The 21,810-nt window shown below is 45.2% G+C and overlaps 1 protein-coding gene across 2 annotated transcripts; it reads right to left on the bottom strand.

The window, feature by feature from the left end:
* Window positions 1-4,851: 4,851 nt before the first annotated feature.
* On the bottom strand, window positions 4,852-9,576 carry Hmgb3 (high mobility group box 3). Of its 2 annotated transcripts, none has more exons than XM_052171460.1 (5): window positions 9,495-9,576; window positions 7,302-7,456; window positions 6,936-7,075; window positions 6,227-6,401; window positions 4,852-5,834 (listed from the first exon to the last, which is right to left on the bottom strand). In XM_052171460.1, exons 2-5 carry the CDS (start codon window positions 7,449-7,451, stop codon window positions 5,697-5,699), a joined length of 603 nt encoding a protein of 200 aa, XP_052027420.1. In that variant the 5' UTR covers window positions 7,452-7,456; window positions 9,495-9,576; the 3' UTR covers window positions 4,852-5,696. The 2 variants fall into 2 exon arrangements, with proteins under 2 accessions (XP_052027420.1, XP_052027421.1); XM_052171461.1 differs by lacking the exon at window positions 9,495-9,576 and adding an exon at window positions 9,317-9,488.
* Between the last annotated feature and the right edge of the window lie 12,234 nt (window positions 9,577-21,810).

Raw genomic sequence — 21,810 nt, 5'->3', positions numbered from 1 at the left:
GACACAAAGAGGACATGCGATGTTTGGAGGGCATACATAGGACTCAATGGAGTGATGGAGACTGAGCTTGGTATGCTGGTACAGCTAGCTGTGAAAGCTTGTTGGTCTCCTGTCTTTGATGATCTTCACTTCCCTGAGAGAGGCACAGTTGAGAACTCCCAGTGCTCCTGCTGGTCCCTCCTGCTAAGGCCTGGCTGTATCTGTCAGATAGTGCCACTCTGTTGCTAACTGGACTCTACCTGGATTGCTGGTGTATCTGCTGTGAGGTGTTTGCAAATGGATCAAGCTGTCATTGTTATCCTGTGAAATGAACTGCTGATTTCCAAACAATACAAGGCAGTTGCTCTGATGAACCTTCCTAAACAAGTCCACTTCCCCCATATCTTTTCTTTGTTTATAGCCTGAATTTTCTCTCTGATGTATTTTTAAGTGATTTATTATTATAAATAAGTACACTGTCGCTGTCTTCAGACACACCAGAAGAGGGCGTCAGATCTCATTAAGGATGGTTGTGAGCCACCATGTAGTTGCTGGGATTTGAACTCAGGACCTTCAGAAGAGCAGTCAGTGCTCTTAACCACTGAGCCATCTCTCCAGCCCCTCCTCTCTAACAATTATTTCTGTTCTCAAGTTTTCTGAATTTTCTTATGTCAATAGTATTATTTTATTATTTTTGGTGTCTTGGAAATGGAACCCAGGACCTTTTAAGAACTCTATCACTGAACTATATATCCCATAGTTGCTTTTGAGACAGGGTCTCATTATGTAGCCCACTAAATTCACAAGTATCTTACACAAACCTCCCAAGAGCTAGCTTGAATTACAGGGTTGTACCGTCAACCTGGCTTGGTATTTTGCAGTCTTATATTTTGCTAGGAAGTCTCTCTCTCTCTGTCTCTCTCTCTCTCTCTCTCTCTCCCCACACACACACACACACTATATATATATATATGCAAAAGATAGTTCATATGGAAGGAAAAACAGCTCTAGCACAAGAGTGGTTAAAACATTATGACTAGCCCAATATTTTAGGTGACATATTTCTGCCTTCTGCTAATGTTTCATAGCAGAAATATCAGCCCCTTTTCATGTAAACTAGTGAGGATTTGGACAGAGGACAAGCACATCATATGTTCCAAACATCTTGCAATGGGAACTGTCAAACTTTGTAATCAACATTGCCGCAGTATTACTACTGACATGCTTCCAAAAGATTCCTTTTTAAAACAAAAAAGCTACCACAGGCCTGGAACAAAATATACAACCTGGAAAAATGCCTCTCCTTTTACTGTGTGGCTTGTAACATTCAATGGGAACCCAAGGGCCATCACCAGGGAGGGTCTTTGAAATTTCCTAAAATGCTCTGCAGGTGGCAACATATTTAGAAGCAGGTGGGGGGAGGGGGGAGGAAAGGCGAAATCCCTTTTCTAGCTCAAGGGATTTTGTTTTGCTCCAGGGAAATGTCTAGGGCTGATACTGTGTAAGATTTTATACTAGCAGATTCTACTAGGGTGTCAGGGCTTGAGATTTCCCTAGAGGGAAAATGGTGGGGAAACGAAAGCCTTTTAAAAAAAAATGAAAAAGTGGTTTAGTCCCCAGAGACAAAGGTGGATCTTAGACTGGTAGCATACTGTGTGTGTGTCTGTGCGTCTCTCTGTGTGTGTGTGTGTATGTGTGTGTGTGTGTGTGTGAAGAGCACCTAAAACTACTGTCATCAAGATGACATTATCCAAAACAATGTGTCACTGTTACAAATAGAACCAGGATGTGACTCAGCAGTCTCTCTTTGGGGACTGGTATCACTAGGCCACCAGTCATGACCACTTAGTTACAGAATTTTATAAGTTGGATCTTGTGAAGAATGCTGCTCTGAGCACGGACTGCAGGTGTTTGTGAGTTAGTCATGCCAGGGCCTCTCCTCCAGTTCCTGCCTTGACTTTCCTGGACAGTGTGCACTTTAACCTGTAAACTGAAATATACCTTTTTTTCCACTGAGTTGATTTCAGCCACTTTTTTAATATCACAGCGACAGAAAGCAAACTAAGATTCAGGAAAAGGTAGCAACCTTAGGCGTCATTCCTCCTCGGGCCCTGTCCCTCTTATTTTCTAAGACAGGGTGTCTCACTAGGGTCAGTGAGCCCTAGTGCTTCACGCTGACCAGTGAGCCCCAGGGAACTGCGTATTTCTACCTCCCTAGTATCACCTCACAAGTATGAGATGTCTGGCTATTTATTTATATGTACATGAATGTTTTGCCTGCCTGAATGTCTGCATACCACATACATGCAATATCCATGGAGGTCAAAAGACGGCATCTAGAGTTACAGATGAGTTTTGAGCCACCATATGGGGGCTGAGAGTCAAACCTGTGTCCTTTAGTAGAGCAAACAGTGCTCTTACCCACTGAGCCATTTCCCCAGATCCTCTGGCTTCTTATGTGGGTGCTGCATGTTGAACTCAGATCTTCAGTTTCTTATCAAACATTCTGCATACTGAACTGTTTCCTCAGGCCCTGTGCTATCACTTAAAACAAAATTTTAACTTAATATTGTTTTCTGAATTTCAAATATTGTAATGCTTAATTACTTTTTGACGGGGTTATAGTATATGGCTCAGGCTAGCCTTGATTTGAGACTCTCCTGTCTCAGCCTCCCAAGGGCCAGAATTATAGCCATGAATTACTATATCTAGTTTTGGTTGACTTGTAATAATTCTTTTTATACTGTGAACCATATTATATCATATTTTGCAAATGTTTTCTCATACCATAGATTTTTAACTTCCCTGTGTTTTTTAACTTCCCTGCTGATATTTAGAATATAAATTAGAGATAAATTGATATGTACTGTTTATGCTTATTGAGAACAGACTGAGAATAAGAGATAGGCCCTCTTCCTCAGATTCAAGCCCATTTAACTGTTGTCCAAAATTCTGTCCTGGGGAATTACACTTCATCCTTTGTGACAAGAAGTCTGTTAACAATATTGCACCCTACAGAACAGCTAGAAGGTAAAACCATCACCAACAGAGGTATTGTCTATCACATGGTAAAGACAAAAACAATACAAACCTCCTTTAGTGGAAACATTGGTGTCAATATGGCTCTCTCAACAAAGTTTTCCCAGTTGGGTCTGCTTAGATGTCATGAGCAACAGATTTGATGTTTTGCTATCTGCTATATTCTATTTTACTTTTGCTCATTATACATGCAGTAAAGTTATTCAAAAGCAAAAGTATAGCTATCAAGGATCATTATATAGTATTCATTCAAATACCAAAAAATATTGAGCCTTTTAAAGAACTGATGCTTTAGCTGGGCATGGTACATGTAATGAATATAGATTTATTTATATCTTCATTTCCTCATACATAAAAACCAAGCCCTAGGAAGACCAAGGTTGAAAGGTCACGTTTCTGACAAGACCACACATTCACCAGACAATGGTGACTCCATAGCCAGGTTCTTTCTGAAGGATAAAATGTCATTTTACTTTCCAGGGTTAAGGTGTTACAAGGGAGATCCTTCAAGGAAGCAGGTTTTGATTAAGATATATAACAATTTGGGATTTCAAGGATGCACTGTTGTCCAAAAAGCAGGCTAAACTTAAAATGTATTATGACGTCTCAGGTACTTCAGAGGGTCACGCATCCGAGCATCTTGCCATGGCATTGAAGCCTTCACCAAAATCTTGTTTCAAGCAGCTGACTCATAAGTGTCAATTCGAGTCTCTGTATAACTGTCTGGATCTCAGAAATCTTTTAACTAAATGCCTTACCATTTCTATGTGGCTACCGGAAGAGCTTAGGAGAAAACTAGTTGCCCTTCCACGGGTACTACATGGTTCAAGCAGACTGAGTGGGGAGTGAGTACCACTTAGCAAGAAACAGCCTGTGGGTGGGTTGAGCTTCTCTTCCTTGATGAGGCTGGCCATAGTTCATGATTCTTGGCCTGTACACTGTGTATTGGACAGCAGCCACAGCTGCAGGCTAGAACATGGAGTAACATGGTCATGGTTGAAGCAAGTGACTCTGGACAAACCTCATAGCCAAAGGTTTTAATGAATAGAAGAATTGGAGGGAGAAGACAAGTTGTTCTGATGAGAGGGAATATAAGATTGGGCTGTGACCAGGACAACGACTTACCAATCAAGCTTGGATTAGAGAGCATGAAGAGAATATCTCTAGACATACAGTGTTCTAAATATTCCAGGCTAAAAGTTGCTGTTTAAAAAAATGCCACTAAAACGTTATCAAATTCTGCCTACCTTAGAACTTACATATCCAAGTATCAATGCAGAAGAATACGTGCACTCAGCCACTAAGCCAGTCCTCTATTCTATAGTAAATATGGACAGATCAGCAGACCTAAGGTGGAACCTGCAATCTTCCTTATGTTGGCTTTTTGAAGGAGTAAGATACATATCTAAGAGATAAGTCCTCAGCTCTGCCACTCCAACCCACATCACCTCATGGGGTTCAGGAAAGAAGAGACACTGCTTAAGACTTGTGATTGTGAGCCTAGTAACTGCCTACTACACTTGCTGGGGCAAAGGATCAGAAGGGGTCGGGTTGCAATACCTCATGCCTCACAAAGAAGTCATAAGAGCAAGCAGAGGCTTTACCTAAGGGCTTGCTTTCCTGTATCTCTGTAGAATGTAAAACAATCATCTACGGCATGAGCAGTGCTTCTCCCTAATGGCAGACACAAATCAAGAAAGGGACTTCAGATAATACCCACCCCTCCCCCGTCTGTCCTTAGTTGAAAGAAACCTTAGCACTTTTAGAAGCACAAGAAAGCAAGTGACTTCACTAAGACTGGTGAGTCAGAAATTTAGGCTTTGTAATACAGAACAGTTTTAAAAATGTAATACTGTTTATTTAACTTCAAAAACATTTCAGCATTCTAAACATACAAAAAATAACAGAATGTTGCAAATTGCGTTTAGGTACAGAGGGTTCTTGAACTTCCATTGATGCAGTAGTTCTTCGCTTTGCTGACAACGATGAGTTCTACGGTTTCTTTAAAAAGTTTAAAATCTACTGCACTTAACTAAAGAAAAACTCCAAACACTTCTCATGCCAGCTGATCCCCCCCTTCCACAACTAAGAATGTCAGCAGAATGCTATGCCACTATATACAAAAACAAGACAACCTGAAGCTAAATGGATGCCCACCGCAGTATCAACAGGTCCAGCCTCACAGTGCATGCCCTGAGCTACGGCCCCCTCCAAAAGGCATCTTCCCCTCACAGCCTCCACGCCAAACAAGGAACATCAAGAATCTGTCTGGATTGTTTTGTTCTCTTTACAAACTATAGATATGTACAGTTGACAACTCAGGATGTCTAACCAATAACCATATAGTTAACACTACCTTACCAGTTGAGAACAAAACGCCGGAAACATTTTCAAATGCCTTGTCACATCAACAGCAAAGTGCACTGAGTGAGGAGGACGTCAGAGTGCCTTTTCATTTTAAAAATGTCTGGAGCTATGTACAACTTTGATACAGTTTCAGGGCGCTCCGGACACCCACGGCCACTTCATGTAAACCACTGACACTTTGAGAAACTACAATATGATCGTGATCAAATTTTGTAATTAAACCTAACAAGGGCAATAGACACGACTCAAATAAGAGATGTGTCAATCACAGCGCTCTCCTACTCTAAGGTATTCACAAGGAGACAGAGTTTTTATTCATCTTCCTCTTCCTCCTCTTCCTCCTCTTCCTCCTCCTCTTCCTCCTCTTCCTCTTCCACCTTTTTCCGAGCAACTTTAGCAGGACCCTTGGCGCCATCAAACTTCCCTTTAGACTTATAGTCAGCAACATCCTGCAAGGAACAGGGACAAATTGGGAATGAGAGGCTAAACTCTTAACAGCTCTAGGGGCTGAGGTTTGCTTAAGAAAGCCAACAGGGCAATGATTTCCATATGTAAATATTTCTTGATCATTCAAATTTTCAAGTCAATGGGCCTGCAAGTGTTTTTAGTCATGTTAATAACTCAAATCCTTTCTCTTCAAAGGGTGGGGTGTCCTTTAAGGTACTAGTTTTAAATAGAGAGGAGAGGTTTAATGAGGAAGGGTGGAAGAACTGACAGAAGCAAGATTATCATCAGCACACCTTGCTATCTGACTGAGAGCAGGACCTTTGCCCCAATCTCCTCCAGCAAAGCAGCCACACACCAGAGCAAACAGGAGAGCTTCAGCCCCTGCCTTCCTTACCTTCTCATACTTCTCCTTCAGCTTTGCTGCCTTGGTAATGTAAGGCTGCTTTTCACTGTCACTTAAGTTATTCCACATCTCACCCAGCTTTTTTGCCACATCTCCAATGGAGATGCCAGGGTTTGTGGATTTAATCTTGGGGCGGAATTCGGAGCAGAATAAGAAAAATCCGGACCTTTGGACAGAAATTTATATAAATCAGTTAAGTATGTACCAAAAAAAATTCCTAGAGTCTACACACCCCCTTCCTTCTTATAGCTATGTAACACAAGCTGGATTCAAACTTTCCATCCTGCATTCTCCAGCCCACTTGCTGGGCTTACATATAAGGAAGGTATGCATAAACAAACACTAGGAAATATAACTACTTCTTGCCATGATTTCTCCTCTCAGGCATAGAATCACTGCATTCAATGCTACATCAGAAGAGTTTACAACATTTAGTGATTCTGCAATCACTAAATACAAAGTACAGTGTGTCTTTCTCTTCCATGTGCTTGGTAAAGGAAAAGTAATATGACTAAGGGCTCTGGTGTAAGTAGGAAGGACCAGATGGAGGCCTCTGCAATCCCAAAGAGGAAGTCTTAACTATAGACAAGGTCGGAATTGAAAGCATAGTATTTAGAAGCCTCTGTCTCACCATTTTTTAAGGTGCTTTCAAGCAAAGGGAATGCTTTCAACTGTTATTATATATCCTATAGCCACTTACGGAGGTCTTTTGGGGGCATTTGGGTCCTTCTTCTTCTTGCCTCCTTTAGCTGGTCCATAATCTTTCATCTCCCGATCATAGCGTACTTTATCTGCCTTTGCCATTTCATCAAACTTTGATTTCTCTTTGCTAGACATTGTCTGAAAAAAAAAAAAAAACAGAACGTATTAAATTCTTAGATGCAATGGAACCCAATGGTTTTGCAATTCAAGTGGAAGCTATAGAACCCCCTTGCAAGAAGGGAAAAAAGGCTCTGCACTTAATTTTTAATGTAGAGAAGAAAACAGCCATTTGGGGTAAATGTGCAAGTGAGCAAATTCCAAATGTAAAATGTAAGCACTAGCCTATGAATCAAATATTATATACCTTCCACCTCTCAGAGCACTTCTTGGAAAACTCTGCAAAATTGACTGGAACCTCTGGATTTTTCTTCTTATGTTCTTCCCTGCATGTCTGCACGAAGAAGGCATAAGCAGACATCTTGCCCTTTGGTTTCTTGGGGTCACCTTTAGCCATCCTGACTGGTATATGCATAGAAGACAAAGAGAAGGAAAAAAAAACAATGAAGAACAGATGAGAAGCAAAAGAGAAACCAAGAGCGAAGCCCAATTGAGTTCTTAGTAGGAACTCTCCTCCACTCAGCAGAAGGCTGAGTGAGGAAGAAATCAGCTTCACTGTCGTCGCTTGTCATTTAACTTTTGACCAGCATGAAGCGCGTTGGTTTACAAGTTACTTCTCTAGAGTGATCACCAAGTTCTCCAAATGGGGATAACATAAGATGGGGTGATGAGCACTGCACATTTCCAAACTGCTACTATTCTGTAGTTTCTACAACCAAAAGTCTGAAGAAATAATGGGAAGATACATTTGTAGACAGGGTAGGTAACAGGAAATAGAATTCATTTCAACTAGGTGGTTGTTCCTTTAATTCTTACGTTTAAATGGGAAATCAAAGTAAACATAAATTGGAACAGATGTGAAATGCCATAGTTGCTGATATATCTGCTTTATAAAAACGGCTTTTTAGAATGCTGGTGATCTGTAAAGCAAGCAGGTATCCTTCATAGTAATACTTGAAACCTGTCACTTCTTCACCAGGAAAAGGGGGAGGGGACATCAAAAGGACCAATCTTTCCCCAGTGTAATGCAGAAATGCGGGTCTAACCAGGAACACTTTCTCCAAAGTTTCCAAATAAAATGCAGCTGTGGCTTGTCATCCTCCCTGTCCCCCCCACCCCCGCCTGCTTCCCGCCATCTTTTCCTTTTCCCACACCCAAGGTCATCATGTAAAACTAAAGCATTCCCCTAGGCATCAAAGGCCCACGGGGCTGCATTAAAGCCTAGCCGCGGCATCCCGGGTGGGGCGGGCCCCCGCACCCGGGCATCCAGGCCCACAGCAGACAGCCCATATTGGGTCACATCCCCATTGCTCCGGACACCAATAATTCACCTTCCATTTTGTCCAAAGCCTCGGGATGAAAGAAACTGCCAGTAAAATCCGCTGCTGCCACCCCCGGGCCGAGCGCGGTGCCGGGGGCGGCGGCGGCGCGGGGAAAGGGGGGGGGACGTGGGGCCCGGCGGGCGACAGTCGCGGTCGCCGCGCCTCCGAGCCCCGCTCGCTAAAATGGCTGATCCGCGCGCGGCTGGCGCAGGCGGCGACGGCGGTGAACAAAGCGGCCCGGGCCCCGCCACCGTCGCCCGCTCGCTGGCCCCCACCCCGCCCCGCCCCGCCCCACGCGGGCTGCCCGAAGGCGCCCAGCCGCCAGCCCGGCCTCCCCGCCCCCGACGCGGGCCGCACTCTTAGGGATAACAAAGGCACCCGTGCAGCCATGACGCTCCACGCAGCGGGGCCCGCGGCAGCGCCCCCGGCCCCGCATGCAGTCCGGCACCGCGGCAGAGCCTGCCGCCAGCTCCCCTGACCGCCTCGCCAGAGTCCGCACCAGCCATACTCCTCCCGCCGCCGCACAGGCGGCACCTGCCCCCAGGCCCCCCACCCCCCCACCCCCGCCACCGGGCTCTCCGCGACGGCCATGTTCACGCAGAGCCACCGGCTCAGCCCACGGACCCGCACCGTGTCCGGCCCGGCCTTCCCGCGAACTTTGCCCGCGCCTCTGCCCGCAGCCTCACAACCGCTCCCTGCGGAGTCGCTCCCGGGCTGGGGCGCGCCCAGCACCCTTCCCGCCGCCGCCGGGACGCGCGCCGCCAGAGCCCGCAGCAGCCTCTTGCTCGCCACGCTGCCGCAGCTGCGGAACATCTGGCCAAGGGCTGCCGAGCCACCAGGCTGCGGCCCCTGGGGGCGCCCGCCGAGCGCAGCTCCGTGTAGAGGGCCGAGACCTGAGAAGCAGCAGGCTGGAGCGCCAGCACTGGAAAAGTTGAGGCACCTGAATTGCGTCTTCCTTCCTAGCCACCTAGCAGCAGAGAAGAAGGGGCAGCAAGGACGCAGGAGTGGAGACAGCCAGAGCGGTAGCAGCGCGCTCAGGAGGCGCGGGCGGAAAGTTGTGCGGGCGCTGCTGCAGCTGCAGGAGCGGCGGCGGCGGGCGAGGGCGGTGCGAGACGTACCTGTATTGTTCGCTAGTCTGGGCAGCGCAGGGCACGACGCGCGGCTCAGCGCTCCCCAGCCTCGCGCTAGCTGCCTCCACGAGAGCCGCCTGATTGGCCAGCGGGCTCTGCCGTTTAAAACAACCTCCTAGCCTGGCCATTGGCTGCAGGCCTCATGCATATTAAGCAGCCGCCCGTGCCCATTGGGCGCGGCCTTTGGGCTCATTCATTCAAACAGAACAACCGCGGTCGCCTGCTGCGAAGGCTAAACACCTAAAAATGTCTTTCTCTCAAACCCACCTCCAGCACCGCCCTCGAGGAGCCGAAGTGCATCTCCAAGGATTTTGGAGAGGTGGCCCTGAGGTTCCCTCAGGCCTTGGCCTCTGGCGTGAGAAAAGTGAGGTCGAGCTCAGCTGCTCTGCCCTCTGCTCTGGTGGCATGACACTTTGGCTGCCCCTAGCTCTCGTCCCTGCCCCGGGAAACCCGCCCCCCCCCCCCCGGGTTCTTTGGCGATGGCCAAAGGTCCACCTGTGCCCAGCTGTGATGCAGCAGGGGCTTGACTGCAGGCGCATACTCGATGCCTAGCCAAGTGCCAACAACAGTCGCAGCAACCTCGCTGAAGCCAGCAGCTTTCAATACCTACCTGAAAGACACTGACTGTGCCTTTGTGGATAGCATTCAATGATGCTCTTTCCAGTAATTGCCAAGAGCCTCTGTCTGTATAAGTACCTGCAGTTGTGGAAAAGTCAGCCTAGGATAACTAGGACAGGAAAATGGACCTGACAAAAGCAGAGAATTTTCTGAGAAACGGTAGTTTTCTGAGCAAGGAGTATTACATAATAACACAGGCTCCCCCATGACTACCCCATGCAGACAAACATTTCTCTTTTCCCCTGATAATCATCTGGTGACTAAAAAAGTATTTCAGTGACAAACTAAATGGTACTGGTGTGTAGATTTTTGCCACTGGCTGGAGACATAGATGGCTCTGGAGGATCAGACAAAGAATCATCCCTGCTTGAAAACCGTCCAAGAAAGCTGAAGTTGTAGAACAGCAGTATAGCACTTGTGTGTGTGTGTGTGTGTGTGTGTGTGTGTGTGTGGTGGGTTCAATGCCCCCACTAAAAACTATTAAATATCTCCAGACCCTTGCAACCTGAAATTACCACAAGTTTCTGAAAGGGGTTGAAGTGCAAAGAATGCTTTAAAAGTCAACAAAAGCTGGAGACAAGAAAATCAGAGTTCAAACCCTCATTTTTTACAGATCTTATGATCAGACAGAACTTTTCTCCAGATAGACAGTTTCAGTTCCAACCCGATTCTAAAGACCCCCAGCCTGGTCAGGTAGGGCTGCCTTCCCTCCAATCCATACTATCTGCACAATTCTCTAGAGAGTAGAGTGGTTTTGTGGAATCTGACCTCTTAACCAAAGCATCAAAGCCTCTCACATACCAGGCATTTGTAGGCCAGACAGTCAGAATGGACTCAAAATAGACAAGATCCCTCTCTTGTACAGCATTCTGGCCACACAGGAAAGTTCAACTTAACACTCCTAGAAGGTCAGAACAAAGTAAGAGTGTCTGCAATCACACAGCTAGACCCTTGCTTCTTCATAGCACTCCACAATCCTTCCCTACCACACCCATTCCCTCCTGACCTGCTCCTTCCCCAAATCAATGGTGACCCCCTTTCTATATACGTTCTTTAAAAAAATGAAAGATTTATTATTTTCATTCAAAGGACTTTTCATCATCTCTTCTTAAGAGAGTCATACTGCTGGGTGTGGTGGCACAAGCCTTTAATCCCAGCATTCAAGAAGCACAGGCAGGCAGATCTCTGTAAGTCTGAGGTCAACCTGGTCTACATGGTAAGTTCTAGACCAGTCAGGGCTATATAGAGTGCATGCATGCACACACACCATGCCAAGTTCATATGTATTGTCTGATGGAAGTTTTCCTGATTCCTTCATTCCTCCCTCATGGGCTCCTATGGCGAGGCTCCTCATAGTCTCATATCCTTCTCTAACAGCATACCAGAAAGTAGACTGTGTCCTAGTGGGTTCCTATCTCACAAAACTCATATTTTAAAGCCATGTGTATATGTTAAATACCTACTAATATCCAGACATAGTATACCATGCTTATAATCAGTATTTAGAAGGCTGAGGATTGAAGATGTCAAGCTTGAGGCCAGATCTGTACTGACTACATAGTGAGACCCCAATGTCAAAAAAGTATACCTACTAATAAATGACAGAAGGTAAATGAAGTGAGGGAGTAGGTCTAGAGGAATGGACAGGACAATCAATGGTTTGGGGCTCTGTCATCAGTGTCCTAATATGCACGTTGACATGTCATATTGCTTTTCCCAGCAGCACAGTCCAGTCTGATCTCAGGGACTCCGAGGTTGTGTCCTTCCAGTGTGCAGCAAATGGCAGCTGGTACCTACTAGCTTGGCAGCAAAAATGGAAAGAGTGCCCAGAACAACTAAGCATGTGAGCAACTGGCCAAGAAGCAGAAGGGCACTCCAGGCCTCAGCCAGGGCCCTCTAGGGAAAGCATTTCCAGCTGTCAGTCAGCTCTGAGGCTCAGAACCCTGCAAGGCCTATCAACAAAAGACAACCACTAGCCAGAATCCCTTAAGCTGCTTCGCTGCCTAGAGAAGTTATGAAAACATCAAAAGTAAATACGAAATGGGATAAAGTGTGGCAAATGCTATTTAAAGAGGTTTCCAATCCCTGTCAGTTGAAAGCCCCCAAAAGATTAAACAGAATCTTCATCATTCAATAAAAATGAGTGCCTAGGTCCATGGCACATTCCCCACCCCACCTCCACATTCAAACCCCCAAGTCTTCACTCGAGTACCCAGGCCTTAAATGGGGTTCTCCGGAGGTCTAGCCAGGTCAGGTCCCTTTTAAGAATCAATAGAAACCCTAAATAGTTGCACATTCTCAGAATCCAAGTACTAGGGAAGCTAAGACCTGAGGAGCAGGAATTCAGGGCTATCTGGCTTCACAAGACCCTATAAAAAACCAAAATCACAAGTGCTAGGCATGGTAGCACTCACCTTTAATTTCTCTTCTGGAGACAGAGGCAGGCCAATCTCTAGGCCAGCCTGGTCTAAATAGTGAAAACCTGCGGCTCAATGGAAGATTGGGATCATGGCTCAGAGGCACAGTACAGGTTGTGAGCATGTACATGAGTGTGTGTGTGTGTGTGTGTGTGTGTGTGTGTGCTTGTGCTTCCTCTGCTCTTCTTTTTTTCACTATACTGCTAGGTGACTTAAGACTGTCTCACCCAGACCTAAATCCCCTGTCTGTATTGGCAGCTGGTGAGCCAGCTCTCCCTAAGGGTATTTGTAATTTTATTTTGTATTTTTTATTAATGTTTTTGGTTTGTTGGTTTTTGTTTTTGTTTCTTTTCATCATCTATTCACATCACATCCTGATTGAAGACTCCTCCCTCCTCTCCTCCCACACTCCCACACTATTTCGCCAGTTCCCCCTCCTCTTCTCCTCAGAGAAGGGGAGCCCTCCTTCCCCCCACCCCCTGCCTTCCCTAGACCAACCTTCCCAAGCACCTCAAGTCACAATAGGACTAAGTGCATCCTCTCCCACTGAGGCCAGACAAGGCAGCCCAGGTAGGGGAAGAGGATCCAATGGTAGGCAACATATTCAGAGACAGACCCTTTCCCAATTGTTAGGAGACCTACATGAAGACCACATACTTCACATCTGCTTCACATGTTATGTCCAGCTCCTGCATGCTCTTTGGTTGGTGGATCGGTCTCTGTGAGCCCCCATGGGTGTAGGTTAGTTGACTTTGTAGATCTTCATGTGGTGTCCTTGGCCCCGCCAGCTCTCTCACATCTATGCCCCACTCTTCCACAAGACTCCCAGAGCTCTGCCTGATGTTTGGTTGTGGTCTCTACCTCTGCCTCTACCTGCTGCTGGATGAAGCCTCTCAGGAGACAGCTATTCTAGGCTCCTGTCTGCAAGCATAGCAGAGTGTCATTAATAGTGACAGGTCAACTCTCTCACATGGGATGGGTCTCAAATTGGGGCAGTCAATAGTTGGCTGTTCTATCAGTCTCTGCTCCATCTTTATCCCTGCACCTCTTGTGAGCAGGACAAATCTTAGCTGAAGATTTTGTTGGTGTACTTTTCCGTGCATTGCAAGTCCTGCCTGGTTACAGAAGGCAGCCACTTCAGGATCCATACTGCTAGGAGTCTTAGCTACAGTCATTCCCATAGACTCCCTAGAGCCTTCCTTGTCCCAGGTCTCAAGCTTGTTCCGGAGATACCCACTCCCACCAATTTCTCTTCTCTCTCCTAGCCCTCTCACCCACCCCACTCTCCCCACACCTGACCCCCACCTGTTTCCCTCCCCATCCTCTCTCCCACATGGTTCCCTCTTTCCACCCACTTCCGATGTCTATTTTATTTCCCCTTCTGAGTGAGATTCAGGCATCCTCCCTCGAGACTTCCTTGTTACTTAAGCTTCTTTGGGTCTGTGGACTGTAGCTTTGTTATCCTGTAGTTGAATATGACTGATATTCATTTATCAGTGAGTACATGGCATGATTGTCTTTCAGGGTGTGGGTTACCTCACTCTGGATGAGATTTTCTAGTTCCATCCATTTGCCTGAAATTTTCGTGATGTTGTTGTTTTTAATAGCTGGATAGTATTTCATTGTGTAGATGTACTACATTTTCTTTATCTGTTCTTCAGTTGAAGGGCATCTGGGTTGTTTCCAGTTTCTGACTATTACAAGTAAAGCTGCTGTGAACATAATGGAACATGTGCCCCTGTGGCATGGTGGGGCATCTTTTGGGTATATACCCAGGTGTGGTATAGCTGGGTCTTCAGGTAGAACTATTTCCAATTTTCCGAAGAACCACCAGATTAATTTCAAAAGTGATTGTACAAGTTTGCACTCCCACCAGCAATGGAGGAGTTCCCAATGGATCCCCTTGCTGCACAACCTTGCCAGCACATGCTGTCCCCTGAGTGTTTGATCTTAGCAATTCTGAAGGTTGTTAGGATGTTATCTCAGAGTCATTTTGATTTGCATTTTCCTGATAACTAAGGATATTAACCTTTTACCTCCCAAGTGCTAGGACAAAAGGTATATACTACCATATCCTGCTCAATAATTACCTTAAAAAAAAACTGCTCTTTTGTCTGGCTCAGTCAGTATTTGGCAAGATTCAGGACTTGATTTAAAATCCCAGAACCAAATAAAAATCTGGGTACTCTTGTATGTACCTATGATCCCAGTGATGATGAGATGGAAGGCAGAGACAGGCACGCCACTGAAAGTTTGCCAACCAGCAAAGGTCCAGGCTAGCAAGAGATCTTGTCTCTAAAAAAAGACAGAAGGTAGTAAACCAGGATCAACAGCACTCCAGTACCCACAAATGCACCCCACTCAAATGCATACAAACTAAAAATACTGTCCCTGGAGAAGGAGGTAAGGCTCAGTGGTAGAGGTCTTGAGAGTTTGCCTAGCACACTCAAGTCCCTCGGTTTTTTCAGAGGTAGTACCACAAATTAAACACCACCCCCACGTCTTTTCTGTCTTAACTTCTGGGTTTTTTTTTTATTTGCTTGTTTCATGTTTACAGGATCTGTTTCATATAATCCAGGCTGTCTTCAAATTGGATATGTAGCACAGGCCTGCCTGGAACTCCAAATCCTCTTGCCTCCACCTCCCATGTACTGGGATTATAGGGAAAGAAGGCTTTCTTTCTAAAGGAAAGACTGTACAGAGTCTAATTAAAGATACACAAAGAGTATTTGTGAGCCTTCTATAGGTAATGAATATACAAACTATCACAGGCTTTGGGAAAAGCAGAACTCTTTAAATATAGGTGTGAAAGTAAGGTGAGCATGGTGGCTTATACCTTTAATTTCAGCACTCAGGAGGCAGAGGTTGGGGATCTATAGAGTGAGTTCCAGACAGCCAAGGCTATGCAGGTTATGGGGTCAGGCTTACAAGAAGACCTGCTCTGTGGATACACAGGTAGACCAGATGTGTGGCAGGCCAAACTTGCTCTTGGCAACAGTTGCCATCCAGATACCTCATTCCCATTCAAAGCTCTATTTAAAGCTGTGTTTGAGGCAGTCCAGCTGTTGTAGAAAATGGGTCAGAGGCAGAGAGATTCCTGATACACTCTAAGAGACATCCCATTGAGCTAATGTACTAAACTAGGCTTCTCCTGTGTGGGACTTTTTTTTTTTTTTTGGCCATTCCCAATTCAAAATCAACCATTTGGTCCTAACTAGAGATAAGTCAAATTGGATTGGAATGGAATTACCTTGCTACTGTTTAGGGGTGAGGAGCCATGGAGCTTGATAGCAAGTGCAGTATCCCAAATCTCTGCTGGGAGTGCAGGAGAGGATAAGGAGGGAAAGGAGAACATTTGTAGTATCCCTGTTGTGGCAGTGGGCTGCTGCTGCTGCTGCTGCCATTGTCACTGCCCCATTCCCCAGCTGGCTAACGATAATGATGATGAGGGCATGCAGTGAAGGCCTGCTTCTGGAACACTTGATTGGGAGGAGTGCGGATACAGAAGGAAGATCACACCCAATCAGACATTACCCTCTGTCTTCTGATCTTGCTCCCTAACATGGCTCCTGATTATGTGATGAGCCAGCATATGTTGCTGGCTAATTTAAATATTTATGGTGGATTTTCAGATTACTTCTTAGCATGCCAGAATGTTGACACCCTATAAATCGTGCAACTTCCCAGGTGGAAGGGCCATTAGTATCTAGTGTTTTTTTTTTTTTTTTTTGTTTTTTTTTTGCCTAGCTGTCTAGATGGAAAATTTAGTCCCTGAGAGAGCCAAATGATGGCTCAAGGTCATATAGGCATTTGTGTCAGAGATGCTAGCTCATTTCTTAGGGTGTTGGCATTACACGACACCAAAAGCCTCTCCCAAGATAGTGAGGACTAGCAAGCTGCCAATGCTTTTGAAACAGATGGGGGCCATGTTGAGTTTTTCAGAGAAAAAGGAGGCACATCATTCTCTGAGAAAGACAACAAAGGAAACAGAGATGGTGAGATGGTCAGGTACAGGCTGAACAGAGTGCCTGTCATCGTCCAGCCCCCACATTACAGTAAAGCTAGTACATAGGGATGCTGCTGCCCATTGTAGCAAGGATAACACCTAGCTGTCTTGAAACCACTCTTGTCCTCTCAAATGGATGAAGGTGGGGAACAAAGATGCACCAGGCTGTAGATGAATTAAAAGCCCTGTAGGCTTGCCACCAGCTGCATTCTACCCCCATGATACAACTGCCTTGCAAAGAGACTGGGCAAGGCAACAGCAGTATACATGGATCCTGCTGGTACTGTGTCATGCTGGGCGTGCAGCCTAGCTGTCATGCTGTCTTGAAAGGTGTAAACACAAAATGTTCAGCGTACATATGGTCAGTGCAGAAGTCAAAAGCATGGGCTTTCAAGTCAGTGGGATAGGGGTTCAAGTCTCTGTCCCTTTCTAGCCAAGTACTCTTGGGCTGGTCACACAATCTCTCTGTTTCCTCATTGGTAAAATAGTCTTATTCAAAATGCTCAACTTCTCGAGGTTTGATTGTGAGAATTACAAAGGGCAAACTATTCTATGTACAGCATGGTCCCACACTGCTCTTACAGAGCATTATTGCAAAGCTACATAGAATCTCCCATCCTCAGAAAAGGGACAGATGTGACTAGCAGCCCACAGGATAGAAAACCCCATATTGTGGTTCGGTTGCTCTCATATTTGCATTCTTGTGACATGTGTGTCACATGTTATCATCTGGTGACAAGGCCAATCAAAGCAAAACAGACTCCCAACTTCCATTCAATTAATACAGAAATAAAGACAGTAGTGTAAGATCTTGACATGGGAGCCAGGCATGGTGGTGCATGCTTTTAATCCCAGCACTCCTTGGGAGGGTGAGGAAGGAGCATCTCTGAGTTAGACTGGTCTTCAAAGAGAGTTCCAGGACACCCAGCTCTTACACAGAGCAACCCTGCCTTGTAAAAACAAAAACAAAAATAAAAAATAAAAAAGATCTTGATATGGGAACCTCCATAGCTTGGTGATGGTTTGTCCTCAAAAGTTTTATTATATAGAGCCCTTATCTTCAGTATGGACATATTTAAAGGCAGTAGGGTTTTAAGAGGCAAGGTATCATGAGAGGTAATGAAATCACAGTCACTCTTGGAAGGGATTAATATAGTTCTTATAGGACTGAGTTACTTGGGGATGTAGGGGATGGGAGGCTGCTACAAACAAAAAGCACATACACAGCCTTCACTGCTTATGGAATTTTCTGTTTCTACATGTTTGTCATGTTAGGACAAAGCCAGCTACTGAAAACCTGTTAGAACTTTCTAGTTACCAAATCATGCGCTAAATAAAACAATTTTCTTTATAAGGTATTGAGAAACTGGTATTTAGTTATAACAACACAAAACAGGCAAACAGGAAAGTTATTCTGGATTATCTGGGTGGGTCATAGGTCCTAGTCTCAGTCTCAGTCTCTCTCTCTCTCTCTCTCTCTCTCTCTCTCTCTCTCTCTCTCTCTCTCTCTCCCTCCCTCTCTCCCTCCCTCCCCCCCCTCTGTGTGTGTGTGTGTGTGTGTGTGTGTGTGTGTGAGAGAGAGAGAGAGAGAGAGAGAGAGAGAAAGAGAGAGAGAGATACACAGAGGAGAATGAAGTACAAAGGCAGAACAGAGAGATTTGAATATGTTGGTCTTAAAAGTTGGGGTGCCAAGGGAAGCCACCAAAGGCTGGAAGAAACAAGGAATACAAGTAATGCGTTCGTTCTTAGCTACTCAGTGGGGCCTTGTGAACACCTTGGTTTCACAAAGACATTTATTTTGGACTTCTGGCCTCTAGAGAGACAGTGAGAGATTAAACCTCTGGTATCTGCTCCTTCCAGTTTATAATTTTTTGTTCTGGCAATTCCCAGGAAATTAACACAAGATTCTCTCAGCCTATTTAGCACAATGGTTTCTGCACATTTTAAGCATCAAAATCAATCACTTTTTCCCTTCTAGGGACAACAGGTAAAAGTAAAGGAAGATGGTTGAAAAGAAGGCCAGGATCTCTACCTATTAGGAACTCTGTCTGTGGTGGCTCCTGAAGCAGCCCCCAGAACCTTATGCCAATACAATGTAAAAACACGAATCTAGCTGCAATCACCTCACTGTAGAGATGAGAGTTGGAGCTGGGGATGGGGTAGAGTGGAGCGATTAGCTGAAGTCACCTCCTACCTGAGTGCAAGCTTGACTCAGCCCTATCCCTGGATCCCAAACAAACAACTAAGATGGATTTTGTTTTTTGCATACCTTTCTGTTTTGAACACAAACTTTGAAATATGTTGGATGTGTCAAGGCTCAGATGCAATATTTGCTCATGAGAGTACATATCTTGAGCAGGCTGCTAAAGCATCTTTCGAGATGAAACTTGACTGCTTCATTCCTCACCTGTAAATCCAGAAGCTATTGGTGGAACCAAAATCATGTATCCTCAAGTGGATAGAGAGCCCAGGCAAGAATATAAGAAAATTCCACAATCAGATTTTTTTTCTTGCTGTTGTTAAATTTAAAAGTTTTGAAGGTCAGTTCTACCAAGAGGCCTTTGTGGTGGATAAAGAAAAGGTTACAATGAAATATTACTCCCCCTTTCCCTCTGGCCTTGATACCAACAGACAAAACATTAAAAGTCAGGTTCTCTTTGCTCCCCAAGCATAGTCTACATAGGATGGCATTTTCAAAGGGAACTTTACAAGGAACCCTGAAGAACCCATGGGAAATTAAACAAATAAGATCAAAGCTCTTTCCCCAGGGTCAGAGTGGTGGACCATTTTCCAAACTGAGTCTGAATTCAGGGCAACTTGTGTGACTATTTCCAGGACAATTGGCTTCTTTATAATGTGTGCCTCTGCTACTTTGGCAACTAACAATGAAAGATGTATGATGAGATGGGAGTAATAATCCCAGCACTCAGAAGGGTGAGGTGAGAGGATTTCTAAAGTTTGAAACCATCCCAGCTTAGATCTGAGATCATGACAAGCATGAGGTTACAGAGAGAACAGGTGGGAGGGAGATGGAGGGAGGAAAGGAGAGAAGGGTAAGGAGGGTATATCTGGGAAAGGAGATGAGGATATGTTTTGAGAATGAACAAAATGACTAGGTATGGTGCTTCAGACTTGTAATTCCAGCACTTGGGGGATAGAAGTAGGAGAACCAGCACTTCAGGGTCATCCTCAACTACATAGTGAGTTTGAGATCACCCTAGGCTACATGAAACTAATAAAAACAAACAATAACAAAACCAAGGAAAGAATACGATATGAACACATACATACACATACACATTTTGCTTGAGCACAAATTCAAGTGACTACCACTGATGGGAGCAAAATGAGAGTAGAGAAGAGTGTCTACGAACTAGATCCAGCTAGAAAGGATCTCACAGATCGGTAGCAGAGCTGTGCATTGCTTCCCACTAAAACAAACAGAGGAGTGAAGTGCCCAAAGGTACTTTCCAAGCATTCTGAAACACTGTTCTATTAGCTGCAGCCTTTGCAGCCAAGAAGCCTCTTCTCTTGAGAAAAGAAGCATGTCTGGGCTTTAGAGTGAGAAGAACACACCATAGTTAGAAATGCTAAGGAAGTCACACACTAATGCCCTTTGCTGTGACCTGACAATTCTTCCCCATTTCCTGTTCCTTACCCAAAGCCTTTAGTAGGCAGCTGATGTTTCTGACTTGCCCACTAGTCTTAGTTTTGGATTACCCATCCTTCCTTTCTCTCCCTCACCCTCTCTGGGTCTCTGTCTTTGTCCCTCCTTCCCCTTCCCCTGTATCTCCCTCTCCCTAGCCACCCTCCCATCTGTGTGTGTGTGTGTGTGTCTGCAGTTTTAGCATGCAGACCTCACTGGCCTAGACCTTCTTATGTAACTCAGGGAAACCTTGACCTTACAGTGATCACCATGCTTGCATTATGGCATGTGAGGCATGCAATCCAGGGTCATGTGCATGCTAGGCAAGGACTAGCTACATGACATCCCAGGCCACATGTTCATTTTCTATGATCATCTATAGGATTGTGATAGAAAAGGTATCCAGTTTCTTCCTGGACACTTTTCTTACCCCATGTGTGTTAACTGCCTGTGCCTTTGTGTGTTCCTGAAGTAGACACCTATAACCACTCAATTACTTTTCCCCAGTGATCAGCACTTGAATTGCCTCTGTTTTACAAGTACAGTGTGATCAGGATCCTGACCTGGAGCCTGTAATAAGCTTGATGCCGGTGCTCAAAGCTATCATATCCCTGGAACCCAAAAAGAGTTGCCTTGTGTGGAAAAGGGTCTTTGCAAGCATGATCAAAGAAAGGATTGTAAGCTTGGGGAAACTATCCTTGATTGTCAGGATGGGTAACAAATGCAGTCCCATGTTTACTTAGGGCCTCAGATAGGACAACACAAACAACAGCCTAACCTCACAGCTCTAGAGACTGGAAGTGGGACACTGAGGTATAAGCAGGACCATACTTCCTTCAGAGAGTCTGGGGGCAAATACTCCCTGACTACTTCCATATTGGAATGGGCCTAGGTGTGCCTTCATCTGTAGCAGAGTAAGTCCGAAGTCTTCCTATGTTAACAAACCTTTGTGTTTGTTGTTCTGGGGATGTAACCTAGTCCTTCACACATGCTAGGCCATCACTCTGCCACTGAGCTCTGTCACCATTTTCCAACTAACTCCATTTTCACATGCCTTCCTCTGTCTCTGAGCACTTGTCTATTCCTAAGACTGTCAGTCCTTGGGTTAAGAGCACATCTTAACTCTACTAACTATTGATAATGGGAAAGACTGTTCCTTTTCTTGGGTTCTGTCTCTGTGAATGTATATTTTGGGGGAAAGATCAGAAAAGTAGTTGTAGGTCCTGGCCTTGACGATAAGGATGATATAGCCACAAACTGTTGGCAGCCACTAGAAGCTGGCAGAGACAAGGAATTTATTGTCTCCTGGAACCTCCTGGAGGAGCCAGGTCCTGATGCCACTTTGGTTTCAGCTTAGGCATCCTCATTTTGTACTTTCAGCTCCCAGTCCAAAACTTTGAGATAATACAGTTTTGTTTATATTTTTTTAAGATTGTTGTCATCATTATTAATGCTGTTATAGGCCAGATTGGCCCCAAGCCATAATCCTCTTGCTTAGGCTTCTGAATGCTAAGACTACAGGTGTCCAACACCACATCCAGCTAATTTATGCTGTTACTGTTTCAAACAGTGTTCCAGTAGCCCTTTTTTGAGCCAATGGGAGAATCCATTGGGGTA

This window comes from Apodemus sylvaticus, chromosome X, assembly GCF_947179515.1.
Source record: "Apodemus sylvaticus chromosome X, mApoSyl1.1, whole genome shotgun sequence".
Lineage (NCBI taxonomy): Eukaryota > Metazoa > Chordata > Mammalia > Rodentia > Muridae > Apodemus > Apodemus sylvaticus.
Note: the sequence above shows the minus strand (reverse complement) of the source record. Positions and strands in the feature narration are given on the sequence as shown.

Bases quoted from the DNA above. Each gene is read 5' to 3' on its own strand.
- Hmgb3 (XM_052171460.1), bottom strand. From the start codon at position 7,451: ATGGCTAAAGGTGACCCCAAGAAACCAAAGGGCAAGATGTCTGCTTAT. The intron at 7,076-7,301 runs GTATATAATATT...TTTTTTTTTCAG, and splicing joins AGTGCTCTGAGAGGTGGAAG to ACAATGTCTAGCAAAGAGAA. The intron at 6,402-6,935 runs GTAAGTGGCTAT...TTCTGTCCAAAG, and splicing joins AATGCCCCCAAAAGACCTCC to GTCCGGATTTTTCTTATTCT.